General features: G+C 38.4%; 1 protein-coding gene across 2 annotated transcripts in view; it reads left to right on the forward strand.

Moving 5' to 3' along the window:
• cdh4 (cadherin 4, type 1, R-cadherin (retinal)) overlaps window positions 1-19,002 on the forward strand; it is a 455,069-nt gene that overhangs the window by 101,050 nt on the left and 335,017 nt on the right. Inside the window, exon 4 of one of the 2 annotated variants that reach the window (XM_053652418.1) lies at window positions 17,844-18,070. In XM_053652418.1, the coding sequence (XP_053508393.1) occupies window positions 17,844-18,070 (227 nt within the window). Of the gene's footprint in view, window positions 1-17,843; window positions 18,071-19,002 lie in introns of those variants that run through there. The other variant, XM_053652420.1, reaches the window with a different exon arrangement.

Genomic DNA, 19,002 nt, shown 5'->3' on the forward strand with positions numbered 1-19,002 from the left:
TCTCCTACCAGTCTATCATTCCCTCCTCTGAACCTAAGTAACTGAGCTAGCTAATCGATTTCACACTGCTAAATGTTAACTCTCCGAACACTGACAGCTGTAGCCTTCCCCACATTAACTCAACATCTGTATACTGTAACTTACATGCTGCATGGTATATGCGTGTATTACTAGCACAGATGTAAGTGTAAGGATTGTTATCTCTAATCTGATGAACTGGCAGTGGAATGGTAGCATAGGGATATGTATGGTTACATTTGGTAATACAGAAGAGAGTACAGCGTATACTGTTAGTGAGATGCTAAACCTGTTGCTAAAGCTTAAAAACCTACTCCAAACATGATGTTTTCATATTCTACGGTATCCTGCAACCATATCCTCTCGTCCTCGGCTCGTCCTTGATTGCGCTGCTGGCAAACATAAAAAACAACAACAACAAGAAGCTCTTCTTTCGACAAGAGGCGAAATGATGTGTCAATCAGCATCAGCAACTGCCAGTAGTGAATAAAATGTTGGGGTGGCACCCGGGGTGGCCAGTCGGATGTCGGGGTGTCCAGTGCCACCCTGGACGCCCCTCTGGCTCTGCCACTGTCACTGGTTTGACCTGACAGGACGTCTGTAGTAACTCAAATAAGCACTCTTTACAACCATGTTGAGCAGAAAAGCGTCTCAGAACACACATCAACCCTTGAGGTGGATGAGCTACAACAGCAGAAGACCACATCAAGTTCCTCTCCTGTCAGCCAAGAATAAGAAGGCTATCATGGGCACAGAATCACTGAAACTAGAAAGTTAAAGACTGGAAAAAGACCATGATTCATTTTTTTTTCTCTACTCTTCAGCTGTTCAGGTTGGGTGAGTCATTGTCCTTGATAGACTCCGATTCTTGTTTTTGGCTGACAGGAGTGAAACCTAATGTAGTCTTCTGGTGTTGTAGCTCATTCACCTCAAGGTTCGATGTTTTGTGCATGCTGAGATGCTTTTCTGCTCACCACGGTTGTAAAGAGTGATTATTTGAGTACTATCTGAGCTCTAACCAATCTGGTCATTTTCCTCGGACCTCTCTTATCAACAAGGCGTTTCCACCCACAGAACTGTCGCTCACTCAATGTTTTTTATTTATCGCACCATTCTGTGTAAACTCTAGAGACTGTTTGCGTGAAAATCCCAGGAGATCAGCAGTTTCTGAAATATTCACACCAGCCCGTCTGGTATCAACAACCATACATTGGTTAAAGTCACAGAGATCACACTTTTTTCTCCATACTAATGTTTGCTATGAACATTAACAGAAGCTCGTGACCTGTATCTGCATGATTTTATGCATTGTGCTGCTGCCAGATGATTGGCTGATTAGATAACTGCATAAATAAGCAGGTTTAGAGGTGTTCCTATTAAAGTACGTACTGTATATATTCTGACCGTTTCATGAAGAAAATCAAGATAAAGCTTCTCAAATACGCCATTTGAAGAGCAGCAACAACAAAAAAAAACCCACCTCCATATATGTACTGAGAGTAACCTTAAAGCAAATATTCTCTCGCTTCACCTACATGCATCTTTATGGAACCATATATAAATAATTTACAACAAGAACTCACATTGCCCTCTTTTCTCACTCCCAATGTATTGTAGCCTGAGCTATGTTATTCCCACTGACCTGTCCTTCAACACCCAGCCATATTTTATCTTATGCCTCTTTAAAGAATAAAGGAGTGCTATTCGGGTTCTCTCCTGCTCCCATTTGTCCCTGTAGGCCTTCTGGGAAATATTCAAATCAAATGACGTCTGAGTGTACTAAAGATGAGTGATGGACACATGTACAGAGATTAAAAAGAAGCCCTTGAACTGAAACCAGTTTGATCTGTACTACACACCATGCACACACTGTATGCCTCTCTGTAGCGAGTCATGTCTTATCACGAAGAGCAAATGACATTTCCAAAAATAGCTCCAATTCAGCGTCACAAAATGTCCAAGGCATGGAAAATGAGTCCGTTTGCACAGCAGCATGCAACAAAGGAGGTAAGAGATTGGGCAGGTTGTAGAGATGGACCATATTCTCTTATTGTAGTAAGAGAATATATTAATTAACAAGCAAAAAAAAAAAAAAATGTATGTAGGCATTAAAACATCTGCTCGAAGCAGTACACAAATAAATGAACTAAAAAAGAGCACTCCACTTCAACACAAGGGGTTTCGATAAAAGAGAGGAGCAGATAAAACTTTAGAGGAAGATAAAGTGAGGTGGAGGAGGAAAGCAAATTAAAGGCTAATTATTCTCTGGGGAAAAAAAAAAAAACAGAAAAAAAAACACACTCTTTCCGGAGGGAGTTATTCACCATGCTGGAGTGTTTATTGAAAACTGCCTCAAGCTGAGATACACACCACATCTGAAACGTGTGCTGTCTGGAGGAACAAAAGTGAGTGGACGGCACTTTCCTCAAGATGACATTTCTATTTGTGTTGACTTCTTTGGGGGGTGAAACAAGTAGAAGCTTGCACTGTTCACACAACCTCCGTACACACATCGCTATTCACCATCAAGTGCTTTCCACATAAACATCCTGAAGAGGTGCTTTAGCTTTAGGCAGAGTGGCGCGATTACATTGTCCTGTAACATAACAGCTGACGTCTTGTGTCTTTCTAAATAAGATTATTCAGATGACCTTGAAGGTTTTTGCATGCGTGAAATACAGTGCTGTTTGAACAATTGTGAACCATTTCGAATGTTCTATATATCTGCATACATATGACCTAAAACATCATGAGTCCTAAAAGTAGATAAAGAGAACCCAATTAAACAAATGAGATGAAAAATATTAGATTTGGTCATTTATTTATGAAGGAAAATGATCCAATATTACATGCGGTATCTGTGAGTGGCGAACGTATGTGAACCTCTAGGATTAGCCGTTCATTTGAAGGTGAAATTAGAGTCAGGTGTTTTCAGTTAATAGTATGACAATCAGGTGTGAGTGAGGATCCTGTTTTATTTAAAGAATAGGGATGTATCAAAGTCTGATCTTCACAACACATGTTTGTGGAAGTGTATCATGGTATGGACAAAGGACGTTTCTAAGAACCTCAGAAAAAGAGTTGTTGATGATCATCAGGCTGGAAAAGGTTACAAAACCATCTCTTAAGAGTTTGGACTCCAGCAATCAACAATCAGACCAGATTGTGTACGAATTGGGAAAATTTGAGACCATTTTTACCCTCCCCAGGAGTGGAGACCAACAAAGATCACAAGAGCAAGATGTCTGCGAGGTCACAAAGGAAACCAGGGGAACTTCTAAGCACCTAAAGGCCTCTCTCACATCGGCTAATGTTAACGTTCTACTGAACCTGAAGCAAGCAATTCATATGAGGAAACCCACCAACATCCCAGAGTTGAAGCTGTTCTGTACTGAGGAACGGGCTGAAATGTGCAGGACTGATCAACAGTTACCGCAAACGTTTAGTTACAGTTATCGCTGCGCAAGGGGATCACACCAGATACTCAAAGCAAAGGTTCACATACTTTTGCCACTCACAGATATGTAACATTGGATCACTTTCCTCAATAAATAAATGACCAAGTATAAGATTTTTTGTCTCATTTGTTTATTGGGTTCTCTTCATCTACTTTTAGGACTTGTGTGAAAGTCTGATGATGTTTTAAGTCCTATTTATACAGAAAACACCACTGTATATATAACTAACATTGTTTCATGGATGTTAAACATAACTATACATGGATAAAATGTATGCTGTGTCTTTTTCAATAAACAATACATTGTTAGCGTTGGCTAATTGCTGTGATGTAAGAGGAATAAAGCACCTTGCCACCTGCTGTTGGGAAATAATCGACTTATGTATGTATCACACCACTCCGTCGTTGCTTATTTTCCTCTAACAGCATGTCCGTTATGCTGTTTTCTTGCTTACATAAAAGTGTAGATTATGATGTCAACACATTATTTCCTGCATTGGCACATGATTTGAAATATGCTGCATATGTAAAGCATACCTAAAGCATTCCATACAATCACATGCATTTGCATACGGAATGAATATTATAATTAGAAATGCATCCTCGACATATTTCATTTCAGAATACAAGGGTGAGTCAAATGAAATCCTTAAGACATAAATAATTGAATGGATTTTTTTTTCCTAGAAGAATCCAGAATCTTGTAATGTGTGGGAACATTTGCACTGAATAAAATGGAGGTTATGTAGAAAAATAAGATTTTTTTTTTTTTTTTTTTGTGAGCTATTTGCACAATACAAAAATTAAGGTTTCTGTTTGACCCTTTGTATATAATACCAGGTCTTTCTATTTAAAAAAAAAATAATAATTACAAAATTGTCTGACATGTTTCCTAACCTAATAATTAATATTTATATTTTATATTTGTACCGCCACTACAGTGTTGCATGTCATTTATCGTCATTTTCTGAAAAAGAAGCACATAAGTAGATATCACGAAACTAATAAACCAAAAGGAGTTTTTTTAATGAAAAATTATTGATACATTATACAAAATTATTGATTATAATACCATCGCTTTTTCTACATTTCCAACCCTAGTTTTGATCCCATGAGCAAATAAGGTTTGAGTGTATAGCTTAAGTTCTTGCTTTGGTGTATACTTTTAATAAAACACACACACACACACACACAAACACATACACACACACAAGCCCTGTAGCAGGTGTGTTACTTTAAGTACGTTGCCAGTCCAGGTCTTATGAAGGATTTTTCACTTGCCACAGACATGGCATTTTTATCTCTCTCATAGAGGACTGAATACATATGTAGACGAGTCTCTGCTGGAAGTAATGAGATCTTTTGCTTTATAGCACAATATCAATTTTAACGTTATCTGCTGGATATACACACTATTCTTCTTTGAGCATCAGCATAACTCGTAGTATTACTGGCAGTTTTAGTGGAGCAAAAAGTATCAAATGCTCTGTCTCTGCCCCTCCGTCTCTCTCATATTCTGCCTTGTTGCAGCTCTTGGATCAATCAGCACCACACGCTCTGTTTACATTCATTCATTCTTCAATAACCGATTCATCCTGGTCAGGATTTCAGAGAATCCGGAGCTTATTCCTGGAATACTGAGCATTGACCGTAAGGTGATACGTCAATCCGTCACAGGTCATGTCTCCCTCGCTCGCGCACACACATACGCATGCACGCACTTCGGCACTTTCTTTTCGACTCTATGTAGTTCTGAAAATTAATCAAATTGCTCTTATTTGCACAACCACAAGTTGTAAAATTTGCATTTTTAAGTCATTTAAATACAGCGATTTTGCCAAATTATAAAGAATTATAAGTTCATGATGGGAAATGAGTTCTTACTTTGATCATCATCATCCACATCAGTTTCTGTCTCATCACACGAGGTAAAAGTCACTTCCCATATCATCATCTCTTCACTGTTCATTACCGTATTTCATCTGTAGTAAAGTAAATAACCACTGATTAATTTAGTCACTTATGTTCTGTTGACTAAATTTCCTTTTTATGAGGTCATTTAAACATTTCCCAACTACTGTACATGGTGGGTAAGCAGAAGAGGTTGTGATGATGTTTTGATTAAAAAGCAAAGCACACTTCTGTTATGCATCTGTTAACCAGCGTGATCTTTTTATATTTGTTTTCTTAAAGCAGAGATGCCAAAAGATGTTATAATAACCTGATTTTCCATCACTTTTGGCAGTTTTTCAGAATTCATCCACTATATATATATATATATATATATATATATATATATATATATATATATATATATATATATATGAAGTCAGATAGTGTGTCTCAATCAGCTCCCTAGGTCATGACTTAGTATATGGTGTACACAAGTTCGGGCACTGGTAAGCACCCTGAATCACTACACACTGGGACGCTGATGACCCAATTTCCAGCAATATGACTACGTACTTGCGTTATAAAACATCACCCAAAAAAATTAAATAATAAGTTTTATATGTCGTATAAATTTGTTCGCATAATCACACACATTTCTGTCATGGTACTTCAAGCAGGATTGTAGGCTAGCTAGTGGATCAAAAAAGAAAATCATTAAATACTTAAAAGTCGTTAGACTTACGTTAGACAGTCATTAGACCGTATATAGGCAGTCAAATAAAGTTAAAAATTGTAAGTAATCTTTTGAGAGGCACAACAACTTTAAGAAGCTACTTACATTTGTAGACGAAGTCTGGCATTTTGTTATGAGCTGAGAGGCTTCAGAAAATATGACGTCATTTCCAGTAAGGGAACATCGATGCTCCCTAGTTTTTGCGGTGCAGTGTGGGATTTTTAAAGAGCGAACATTCCAGTGCACTGGAAAGATTTTGCAATTGAGACAGCCCTTAAAATGGCCGACTCCCTGATCAATGCCCTGACTACTGAACTGGGGAGCGATATACGCCGTTAGTGTTAGTGTTACTAGTATTCTATGGCATGTCTTCAGCAAATTGCAGTTCATCCATATTGTGTGTTGTGTCTGTGTGTGTTTTACAGTATGTCTTGTCCCCACAAGGGTAGGAAAGACATTGTTGACTTTATGGGGACATTTGGCTGGTCCCTACAATTTTTTTTTTTTTTTACTAAAAGAGCAAAAAAGGTTTCGGTTAGGAGTTTAAGGTTAAGAGGTAAAAGAGGTTAGGATTACATTTAGGTGTAGGCATAGCATTAATTAGCTGAATTAATAATTATGTCAATGGAAGATCCTCCATTGTTTAGTTTCTGGTCAATAGCAAGAGAAATGTAGCATTTTCTTCACTCACATCACTGTCAGTTCCTTCACCATCACTTGTGACTCACGTCTGCTAATAGAATAAATATAAATGTAAAAGTCGTGTATGTCCAAGTGGGCTGCACCCCAAACCCAAACTTCACTCGTAAAATCTGCACAAACAGGTTGTAGAGATGCAGTTCATACAGTTCCTGCTTTCCTGGATACTAATGCACTTGTACTGTAACAGACTGTGTTCTTTAATATCAGATGAGAAGCAGGTCTGATGGAGGGTGAAGTCGAAGCTGCTCTGTACAGACCTGGTGAATGTGTTGATCAGCTGTGATCTAGACTCGGGTTAATTGCTTTTGTAATGCTGCCAATTTGTGTGTCAAGTTGATGCTGAGATTCACAAACACATCTGAGCACATGGTGATTCTGATGGATGGATCAGTCAACGAACACAGACGTGTGCATCAGTCTAAATGAGGCCTCTTTAATGTAGATATCATTTATGCAACATAGGTGCCACATGTGGCATCGCATTAAGTGCCAAACTATTTAATGACGTTTCTTTATATCAGTCCAAAGCTCTGGATTCATCTCTAATTCAGGGATCTGTTACTTTAAAGTGAGATAAATGTGAGAAATCCACATAAAACTGAAATGTCTGAATATCCAGTTCACACAATATATTTTTTTAATTGTTCTGATATCATTTTATATACTCCCTTTAAATGCTACCACATAGAGTTGAGGTCATAAATTTACATATGCCTTGCAGAATCTGCTAAATGTCAATGATCATTTAAAAATGATGATAAAACTGCATTTTGTTTTTATTATGTCTACATATAGTCCAGAAGACACAATAATAACTGAATTTACACACATTCTAAAAAACACTGGATTAAAAACAAACCAAACTGGGTTATTTTTTAGCCCAACGGCTGGTTAAATATTGGCCAGAACACATTTTGGGTTAAATTAACCCATCAAGTTGGGTTGTTAATTTTAACCCAGCAAATGGGTTGATTTTCAACCCAAAGGATGGTTTGATTTTTACAAAAACGCTGGGTTAATTTTATTTCATAAATGAGTTAATATTTTCAGGGTTATTTTTACCCTTTGGAAATGTCAAATATACCACATTATAAACAAATATGTCAACATGATATCTCCTTTATTTATACACAAGAAGGTGTTCAGAAATGTATTGCTAGAGCTGCTAAAGCGGTGTTTATATGTAGACTTTGAAGTAAATTACTTAAATAAGTCTGACATTTAAGACGAAAACATCAGATTTTGATCAAAGGGGATGTTGAAAACATCCAAAAACCCTTATTGACTCCCAAAAGAAGGAACCGATTCTGAACAGCTGAAATGAGTCAGTACTTACTTCCTGTACTAACCTACGTAGGTTTGTAACAAAAAGCCCCACCTCTGGTCTTCATTGGCTACTTGCTGACAGTGGTCGACCAATCACAACAGACTGGGACATCTGACCAATCAGAGCAGAGTATGCTCTCTGAAAGGAGGAGTTTAGAATGAATCCTTCAGAACGGATCATTTAACGAGTCTTTTTTTACACTGGGGAAAACAAGGTAATGCTGCAGTTTAAATTATGAGCATGTTAAAGTGTTTTTTGACCTCGGATGCATGTAAATCAATTGTATGAGACCTCTAAAACAAAATTAGGCACATTTCAAAACAATAATAGTTGCGCTTTAAACAAAATAACAACAATTTACACACTAGACACCCCCCTGTCGCTTAACGTATCCTGTGCCCTTCTTGAGCATCAGTGAATGTTTGCACCTTTTGTAATAGTTGTGTACGAGTCCCTCAGTCGTCCTCAGTGTGAAAAGATGGCTCTCAACATCATATAGTCTCTGTTGAAAAGGGCTCAAATATGCCGAATATGCTGGAAAAGTAAAGAATGTGCAGGACCTGGAGGATTTTTCTGAAGAACAGTGGGTACAAACTGCTCAGTACAAACAACGGACTTGGAAACAACTCTCACAAAACATAAACACAGGCGTGGATCATCCAGGTAACGACACACAGGATTAATAGTCAAGTGTATGTAAACTTTTGAACTGGTTCATTTGTGTAAATTCAGTTATTGTTGTGTTCTGTGGACTTTATGTAAACATCTGTTTGTTTTTTTGTTTTTTTTAATTATTAACATTTTACAGATTCTGCAAGGCGGAATTCTCCTTTTTTTGCCAGATTAAGCTGTAGCACATTGTAAAAAAAAAAAAAAAACCTTGTGAGTTGAGACTGGCGGTCTCAGAACACATTATGTGATGTGCGATTAATCCCGTTGCGACCAAAGATAGACAACAAAGTTCTGGTAAAGGATTACAGAAAACTGGCGTGACAGCTTCAGCCCCGTTATCACACAGTCATGTATAGAATTCAGCCAGGATATTATTGAGATCATCTTGTACAATATGACAAGTAATAATCTTAAAAGACCACTGAAATCGCATAGTGTACAACCAGCTTAACCAGATATAATTCAAGAAAGGTGTGTTATTTCAAAACTGAATTCAGTGCACCTGAAGTTAGTAGATTTTTTTACTAGGTATGTAAAATGCAAAAGGATTTATTGCATAGCTGCTTATAGCTGCATAACAATACGTTATTACATTATTACGTTATTACAACAATACATTGTTATAGCTGCATAACAATACGTTCAAACAAATCTCAGCTCATTGTAACAGACATAATCGCATTCTCCCTCTTTGAGCAATTCAAAATCAAGTTCAGGATCCTCCTCTGGATGCAAAAATGCTCCTCGGAATGCATCTACCTCGACACACTCATCAAGGCATCTTTGTTTGCTATTTTTGCCCTAAATCCTGCACACATCACATGAGGTCACATCATGTAGGTCCATATTCAGAGTTAAGTTAAGGGTGACTAATGAGGAGTTAATACCGTAATCAGTATTCAGGCCTCAGATGTAATTACAGGCTTAAGTGCTAGATCATTTGATGTGACCTCAATTCATGACTTTCTGAAATTGACATTATGTGCTGTAAATACACGTAAAAACCTCTGGAATGACATTCGAGGCCGATACTAAATACGTACATTTGACAATTGATACCTTTAATGCCTGAAAAAGTGTATGGAAATTTTTTTTTCTTATATCTGGAAACATTTGATAAATTGGTTTGTAACAGTGACCCCACCCAGCACCCCCCGTCCACCCCGTCTACCCCGTCCACCTCCCGTTTATAGAGTCTCTTGAGCAAATAACATGGTGACCTCTATAAAGTGAACAGAATGCATCATTTGCGATTCCATGACTGTAATTTTAGCATTTGTGGCCACATTAAACGAATTTTCTGAAATGCATTTGTAAGACCTTTATTCAGGGCCAGTAATATAATCACACCGCATGTCAATTATAATGGAGTTGTAAAGGATTACATTATTGAGTGCACAGATTTCCATGTGTATGCTGTGATTACGTACACGTCATTGAACCAGGCAGACCATCAGACCATCATGTGTACATGGCTGTTCGCTTCGCTGAGCGTGACGGTCATAGTCAGACCTCGTGTCAGAATGCCTGGTTCACAGGAGACGAATGTGTGTGTATGTGTAATATTAAGTGTGTGTGTGATGGTTGGCTGACTGGCTGAACAGAATTTTCTGCTCTCACGACCGCTCTCAGCATCTGGTTTTAGACCTGAGGCTTCTACCAAGCATTCCAGCACCTACCTTTGGGGCAACAGAGACTAATTGTTTCAAATTTTTCATATTCACCTAAGCAAAATAAGCAAAGAGGTTCTGGAAGCATAAATGAGAGAAACACAGGGGTGAGGGTTTTTTTTGTTTTGTTTTTTTAACTAGCCACTTGATAACCTTCAGCTCCTGCAGAGAAAACAAATTGCTGGAAACCTCCTGCCTTAATTCCATGTGCAGGTGAACATGGCGGCACAGCACGAGAAAAACAGAGGGGAAGATGAGAGAGAGAATGAGAGACGGGGTGAATCGAGTTGCTGTCAGTTGTGTTCTGTCTGCAATGCTCTTTTTCTCGGTTTCTAGATCTCTCACAGCACCCCAGTAGACTTTGAAATGTCCAGGAGGAGTGTTCAGTGAATTTCTACTATGAACTAGAGTTCAAATCCCCTTTCTATATCACTCACCCACACCACAACACAAGTTGGATGAACTGCAAACTCTTTAGGTATCTACGTATTAATCCGCATGCTTCATTTACATTCAGTACGGTTTGAAAACCTCGCACGTAAATTGCGATATTGTAGATTGTGAACGAAAAGGATTGTTGTTGAACAGATATGATACATGACCAGGTTTTATGCTGGTCAGGGTTGCAGTGGATCTTGCAAACACTCTGCATGAAACCATTCCAAGGTGCCACTGAGACACTCTTTTACACCTCGGTGGAATTTAGAGTCACTAATCTACGTACCATCATGTTTTTGGGCGGTGGGGATGGGGGAAGGGGGGAATCTGAGATCCTGGAGGAAATCCACGTGGACATGATGAGAACGTGAAACTCCCTGCAGATAGTAACCTGAGATCAGGATCGAATGTTTTATTATAAATTATAAAGCATGTTTTTTTTTTTTTTTAGTGACTCCTAATACATGTACAGCGGTGCTTGAAAGTTTGTGAACCCTTTAGAATTTTCTATATATCTACGTGAATATGACCTAAAACATTAGATTTTCACATAAGTCCTAAAAGTAGACAATGAGTATCCAATTAAACAAATGAGACAAAATATTATACTTGGACAGTTATTTATTGAGGAAAATTATTTCATATCTGTGAATGGCAAAGTATGTGAACCTCTAGGATTAGTAGTTCATTTGAAGGTGAAATTAGAGTCAGGTGTTTTCAATACATAGGATGACAATCAGGTGTGAGTGAGAACTCTCTTTTATTTAAAGAACAGGGATCTCTTAGAGTCTGAAAATCTTCATAATACATGTCTGTGGAAGTGTATCATGGCACAAACAAAGGAGATTTCTGAGGACCTCAGAAAAAGAGTTGTTGATGCTCATCAGGATGGAAAAGTTTACAAAACCATCTCTAAAGAGTTTGGACTTCACCAATCCACAGTCAGACCAGATTGTGTACAAATGGAGGAAATTCAACAGCATTGTTACCCTCCCAAGGAGTGGAGACCAACAAAGATCACTCCAAGAGCAAGACCACAAGGTCACAATGAAAGCCAGGGTAACTTCTAAGCAACTAAAGGTCTCTCTCACGTTGGCTAAGGTTAATGTTTATGAGTACACCATCAGGAGAACACTGAACAACAATGTTGTGCATTGCAGGATTGCAAAGCCACTGCTCTCCAAGAAGAACACTGCTTCCCGTCTGCAGTTTGCTGGCAATCACGTGAACAAGCCAGAAGGCTATTGGGAAAATGTATTTGTGGACAGATGAGACCAAAATAAAATTTTTGGTTTGAATGAGAAGCATTATGTATGGAGAAAGGAAAACACTGCATTCCAGCATTAGAACCTTATCCCTTCTGTGAAACATGGTGGTGGTAGTGTCATGGTTTGGGTCTGCTTTGCTGCATCTGTGCCAGGATGACTTGCCATCATTGATTGAACAATGAATTTTGAATTATATCAGCGGATTATAAAGGAAAATGTCAGGACACATGTCCATGATCTGAATCTCAAGAGAAAGTGAGTCATGCAGCAAGACATCGACCCTAAGCACACAAGTCAATCTCCTAAAGAACAGTTAAAGAAGAATAATCTTAATGTTTTGGAATGGCCAAGTCAAAGCCCTGATCTTAATCCAATAGAAATGTTGTGGAAGGACCTGAAGCAAGCAGTTCACGTGAGGAAACCCACCAACACCCCAGAGTTGAAGCTGTTCTGTACTGAGGAACGGGCTAAAATTCCTCCAAGCCGATGTGCAGGACTGATCAACAGTTACCAGAAACGTTTATCTGCAGTTATTGTTGCACAAGGGGATCACACCAGATACTGAAAGCAAAGGTTCACATACTTTTGCCACTCACAGATATGTAACATTGGATCATTTTCCTCAATAAATAAATGACCAAGTATAATATTTTTGTCTCATTTGTTTAACTGGGTTCTCGTTGTCTACTTTTAGGACTTCTCTGATGATGTTTTAGATCATGTTCATGCAGTAATATAGAAAATTAAAGGGTTCACAAACATTCAAGCACCACTGTACTCAGTAGCATCAGGTAAGAGATATGAATTGGAACAGATCCACAATTCAGTGACTTTGATTTTCACATGCAGGCACTTTCCTGCATTCAGCCAGAGCCCCTTGACTCTCCTCTGGAAGAACCATGTAGTCTCAGTGCTGCTTTTCAAGTCATAGATGCTATTCCTTATTTTATGTGGTGATGGAGAATTTCAAGGAAAATGTTGGGGTTTTTTTGCAATAAGATTGCTAATAGTGTTTTAATTATATTGAACAAACAGTAAAATATTGCAGAAATGCTAGTAACATGTAACAGTAAAAAAAAAAAAAAAAAGAAGCCTTATTTAAAGTCTAGAGAACATCTGTCATTGTCTATGAAAAGCACATCTCCGATGCATTTTAGGAACACAGAAATCTTTTTTCAAGTGGAGCATTATTTCAGGTTTGAGATGAAAAATCAGCGTACAATTTTGTGTTTAAAATGTCTCGATGTGATTTTTGCATCAGCTTATTACATGCCTGGGTTAAAGCCATTGATATGGCATGCAGTGTAGTCAGCATTTAAGTAAACAATGATTAATCAGATAAGAACCAAAACATTTTTTGACTGAAAATAGTTCATTCATATTTATAATCCAATTCATGTCACATTGTGAGATCATATGAATAGAATAGTATTCTTAAAAATCTTATTAGAAATATCCAGCACAAAAAACATCACCATCTCCATGGTTATTTGTAGTGTTAGTGTTGGTGTAATCCAAAGGGGTCATATTGAACCATTTTCAGCAGAATACAATATAGTTAACTGATGTTAAATATATATACTCATCTAATGTTAGCCAAGTTGAACACGCACTATACGGGGAAAAGCATTTCGACACCTGACCATCACACCTGTATTGTACGTGGTTCTTCCCCAAACTGTTGCCACAAAGTTGGAAGCACACAATTATACACAATGTGTTTGTATGCAGTAGCACTAGAATTTCCCTGCACTGGAACTAAGGGGCCAAAACATGTTTCAGTATGACAGTACCCCTGTACACAAAACGAGCTCCATGAAGACATGGTGTGCCTGCACGAAGCCCTGACCTCAAGCCCCCCCCCCCCCACCCCAGACCTCCTCACCCAGCATCAGTGCCTGACCTCACGAATGCTCTTGTAGCCAAATGATCACAATTCCCCACAGCCACGCTCCAAAATCTAGTGGAAAGCCTATCCAGAAGAGTGCAGGAATCTGGAACGGGATGTTCAAAAAGCAGATAGAGGTGTGATGGTCAGATGACCACAAACTTCTGTCCACATAGTGTTTTGCAGGTGTATTTCATTTTACATTTATGAACACAAAACTTTCTGTACTTACCTGGACAGAATGCAAGGACTCCAAGTGAGTTCAATCGTGAGCATATGAAGTAGTAGAAAGGGGTGGTGGTTAATATTGAAGAGTTCTAAACACTGTGCAAATCATTTCATATTTATGCATAGAGCTGCATAGAGGTTGCCAGGTCTGGTAATATAGTCAGTGGAAAAACATCAGTGGAACATATTGTGTAGAGATGAGTAAGTCATTATATCACACAAGCTTATGTTACTATTAACAATACATTTGCTTAAAGTGTTACTGGAATAGGTAATCTGCTTTTAAAGCTTGTATACTGAACCTGTGAAATATTGTGAGGACGTAATAGCCTAAAGTGTTTTAGCATCATTCATGAAAATTTTACATGCTTGAAGACTGATGAAGGTTATACATGCTTGGAGACACGAGTAAAACATTTTGATGCGTGCAATTACTCCCCGCAGCGGCTGAGTATATAGTGCTAATGAATCGAGTCTGTCAGTTATTTAGCTGCTGTTCTGTAGCAATCTGAGCCGAGAAATAGTTTGATAGCTCGGTAGCAGAAGATTTGCTACAGGATTTTTGACTAACTAGTAAAGAAATCTCTGACGGGTGATGTATAGAATCACTTTCTCTTTTTATCAGCTTGAGATAAATTTTCTAAAACAAGCTGTTCATTTGAATCCAGAATAGTCAGAGGAAACTCTGCTATCTAGGTTGCTCTTGGCCTGTAGCAGAGATTCCATGCAAGTCAATGAATATTTCATTAGCACACACAATGCATCTGTCTCTCCTAAAGCAAGAAAGCTTAGTTTGGCTTTTGCCTGAGCTGTGCAAATGAAAGATTTACGTTTCCTGTGTAGTAAATTGTACTTCTTTGTCCTTAGCACATACATATAATGTAGCACATCGTCCATTGTTTGGATGCAGCACAGATGGTCAATGAAACCAAAACTGAATATATATATACACTCACCGCCACTTTATTAGGAACACCATATTAATACTGGGTAGGACCCCACTTTGCTCTCAGACCAGCCTCCTCAATTCTTCATGGAATGGATTCCACAAGATGCCACAAAAAACATTCCTTTAACATTCTGGTACATACTCACTTGATTGCCTCACATAATTGCTGCAGATTTGTCTGCTGTTCATTCATGCTATGAATCCCCATTGTACCACATCCCAAAGCTATTGGATTCAGATCTGAGGACTGTGGAGGCCATTGATGTACACTGATCACATTGTCATAATCATGGAACCAGTTTGAGATGACTTTGTGGCATGGCACATCATCATACCTGAAGTATTTCTCACTGTCCTTGTAATCTAAGCTACAATTTTCTTCCTTTTTCCAATGTTACACAATTTTTGGTGGGACTACTTAACGATTGTCTGTCATTCTTAACACTAAAATTAACGTCTGCTCTGGTATAGCAAAGTTTGGGTTGCCTTTGGATTTATCTTGGTACAACACGAGGCAATTAGATATTCTGGCCTTTTCATCCTTAATAGATAGATACTGTTTGTTGCTTCTTTGAAAATCCTCTAAACCACCAACTGTGTCTAATCTCAAGACACCATGTCTGAAGAATTTGCCGGTAGATGGCTATATTTTATCTCTACAGTCTCTACCCCCTGATTGAACCCTTTTTTTTTTTCAAAATTAATATGCAAACTGTGGTGTGAAGGGGGATGCGGAACTGCTGTATTAGGAATAGCATATTGCTGTAGCACTGTGTTATTTTTTTCTCTTTACTTTATCAACTAAGTTCTTTTAATTTTATATACTGGTAGAAAATGTAAATTACTTGCACTGAATATGCATTAATTGCACTGAATATAAATACTTTTCCTAATTTAAAAAAAATTAAACAAAAAAAGAATTTGGCCGTGTGAGCGGCTTTCCCAGACTGCCACCAGGAGTTGATTGAGTCAATATCTCTCTGAAGATGCTAAATAGACCTGCACTTTTTTCCTCAGGTGTTTGTGAGAGGACTACATACTGTCAATGATTGGGAATAATCACAAGGCCCCACAGCCACACTGTGTAACCAAGCACGTGATTCATATTCATACACAGGTTATTCGCCTCTTGAGGAACATTGTGCACCATAATAGTGTGAGTGTTTAAACTGCAAGAGATTCAGGGGGTTTTTTTTCCTCAGAAAAAGTGTGTTAATGCCGCACAACCTCTGACCCTGGTTCCAGACCCTGGTCTTTTGTGCGTTCTGTAGGTAGTACTACAAATCATTTCTTGTGATTTTTTTTTTTTTTAAATATATATTTTTGATGTGGTTTGAGGTACAGGGTGATGCCCTTGTCAAGACAGTCTTCAGAGAGTCTTCTTCTTCCTCTTCTTCTTCTTCCTCTCTCTCTCTCTATCGCTCTCTCTCTCCTGAAGCTCTTCTTGTGTTTGTGTGTTTGTGTGAAAACTTATGCGAATGGCTGTATTAGGCAGGTCATACTATTTATTTCGCATACCTTCACTTTTCTGGTTATGGCTTGTGGCTAGCTGGGTGTAAGGTGGGTGTAAAATACTGGGAGGCAGGACGTAAACTCAGCTTATGTGTTATGAATCGTAATCAGTGTCCATAGCAGAGGTTAGAATACAGGCAGGAAGAGTTAAACTGGAATTGGCCCTAATTAAAAAACAAAGGGAAAAGGTAAAGGTCAAAACCAGGAAGATATGCAGAACTTGGAAAACCAGGCTAGGAAACGCACATCGTCATCCTACTGAACAAAACAAAGAAACAGTCAGGTATACACTCAGGTCCATAAATATGTGCACATGGATGTAATTTTATTAACTTTGCCTCTGTTCGCCAACACAATGGGTTTGAAATTAAACAATCAAGATGTGATTGAAGTGTAGACTTTCAGCTTTAATTCAAGCGGTTTAACAGAAATACTGTATTGATATCGTTTAGGAATTACAGCCATTTTTACAGAGTCCTTCCATTTTTACAGGCTCAAAACTAATTGGACAGACTAATAATCATAACTCTTAAGATTATTTTTAGTACTTGGATGCAAATCTTTTGCAATCAATGATGTCTGGAACCCATGGACATCAGCAAATGCTGAGTTTCATCCTTAGAGATGTTTTGCCAGGCTTTTACTATGGACCTGAGTGTACATAGACAACCTATTACATGAGCTAACCCAGAACAGGTGCACACACTGGAGGAAATAACCAATGACGGGACTAAAATAGAAACCAGAACACAAGCACATGGCTTTAGTTGCATTGGGAACCACGACGAGAAAAGTGATAAGTATGATGTTGCATGATTTTTATTTTAAGAAAAAGTTTTTTCTTTTGATTTTTTTGGTTTGTTTGACTCACTGCCAAGATTTTCTTCCAAACAGACAAAGCTGTCAAATTCTGTCATACCGTTCTGAGTGCTTTTTTAAGCAATGAAGACCAAATGTTCCAGCTTTGTAACACTCAGAAGGCCATCTGCTGTTTTATAACTCAATGCCATAAGTATTCATAATTCCTCAGCATTTTTATAGACATTTTTTCCTCCTCACAGTTCTCTCTGTCCGTTTATTCTGTTTAGTGAAGTTCGAGGCTTGTCATACGAACGAGCGGATCAGCTTCGAGAGCAGTGACCCCAAATTCGGCGTCCGTCCGGACGGCTCTGTGTACGCCGAGCGAGACGTGATGCACCTGTCCGAGCCTGTACGGTTCGTGGTGACGGCTCAGGGAAGCAAAGACATGCCGAGCTGGAAGACGATTATTAAACTGGTAATCACCAGACACCCACGTCCTCCCCTCATAAACCAGGTGAGACTCAAACTTAGCTCTGCAAGGGGAAAAAAAAAAAAGCTAGTTCTATCTTGGAGATAAATCAAAGTAGAAAATAAATGAAAATTACAATCTGTATCATCCTCATCTCTTCATCCACATGGAATCTCTTGAGCATTAAATTCCAATACAGAGTCCTCATATTTAATTGCATATTACATTACAGAACATTGCCTGAGGAAAAAATGAGGGGGAAAAAATCGCCTAACACTTATATTTGAAGTCTGTAGGCGTTTAAAAAAAAAAAAAGTAGTAATATATGTGATGTGGGCGTCTCGCCTATAGCTCTGGTGTTTTTTTTTTTGTTTTTTTTTTAATCAGAGGGGAAGTGCTTTTGCGTTAAGGAATCACGGGGTCAGGATTAAAGTTCTCACCAGCACTGCACATGGCAATTATAAAGTGCATGGAATAATTGACACTGATTAAGCAAATCTTTTCACCCAGGTAATGTGTTTGTGCCTCCTGCAGGATTCGACACTGCAGCAATAATTAATTGTGCTCTAGCAATCATCAATTTGAAAAACCAACTGGTTATCAGTTGATTCTCTCAGTTGCAATGGATTTGTTTGATTTCCTCTCTCTCACTCTCTCTCTCTCTCTCTCTCACACACACACACACGTACACATACATCTGATCATTCACTCTCCTGGAAAGGCATTCTAATTTGAACGGAGAGCTTTTAGCATACGTTTAACTCTGGGCGAAACACCAAATGGCATAATCTAATTTTATTATGTAAATGTGCAAATTCAATCTCCTGACAATAGTCACTCCTAGACACATTTGCTCATGCTTATCTGAGCAAATCCACTGGAATGCAGATACTGATGCACCCGTGATTTGCAGCCATAACGTATGTGTAATCAGACCATATTTCATCACGACTGCTCTTTGACAATGGCTTTACATC

Source organism: Ictalurus furcatus, chromosome 21, assembly GCF_023375685.1.
Source record: "Ictalurus furcatus strain D&B chromosome 21, Billie_1.0, whole genome shotgun sequence".
Taxonomy (NCBI): domain Eukaryota; kingdom Metazoa; phylum Chordata; class Actinopteri; order Siluriformes; family Ictaluridae; genus Ictalurus; species Ictalurus furcatus.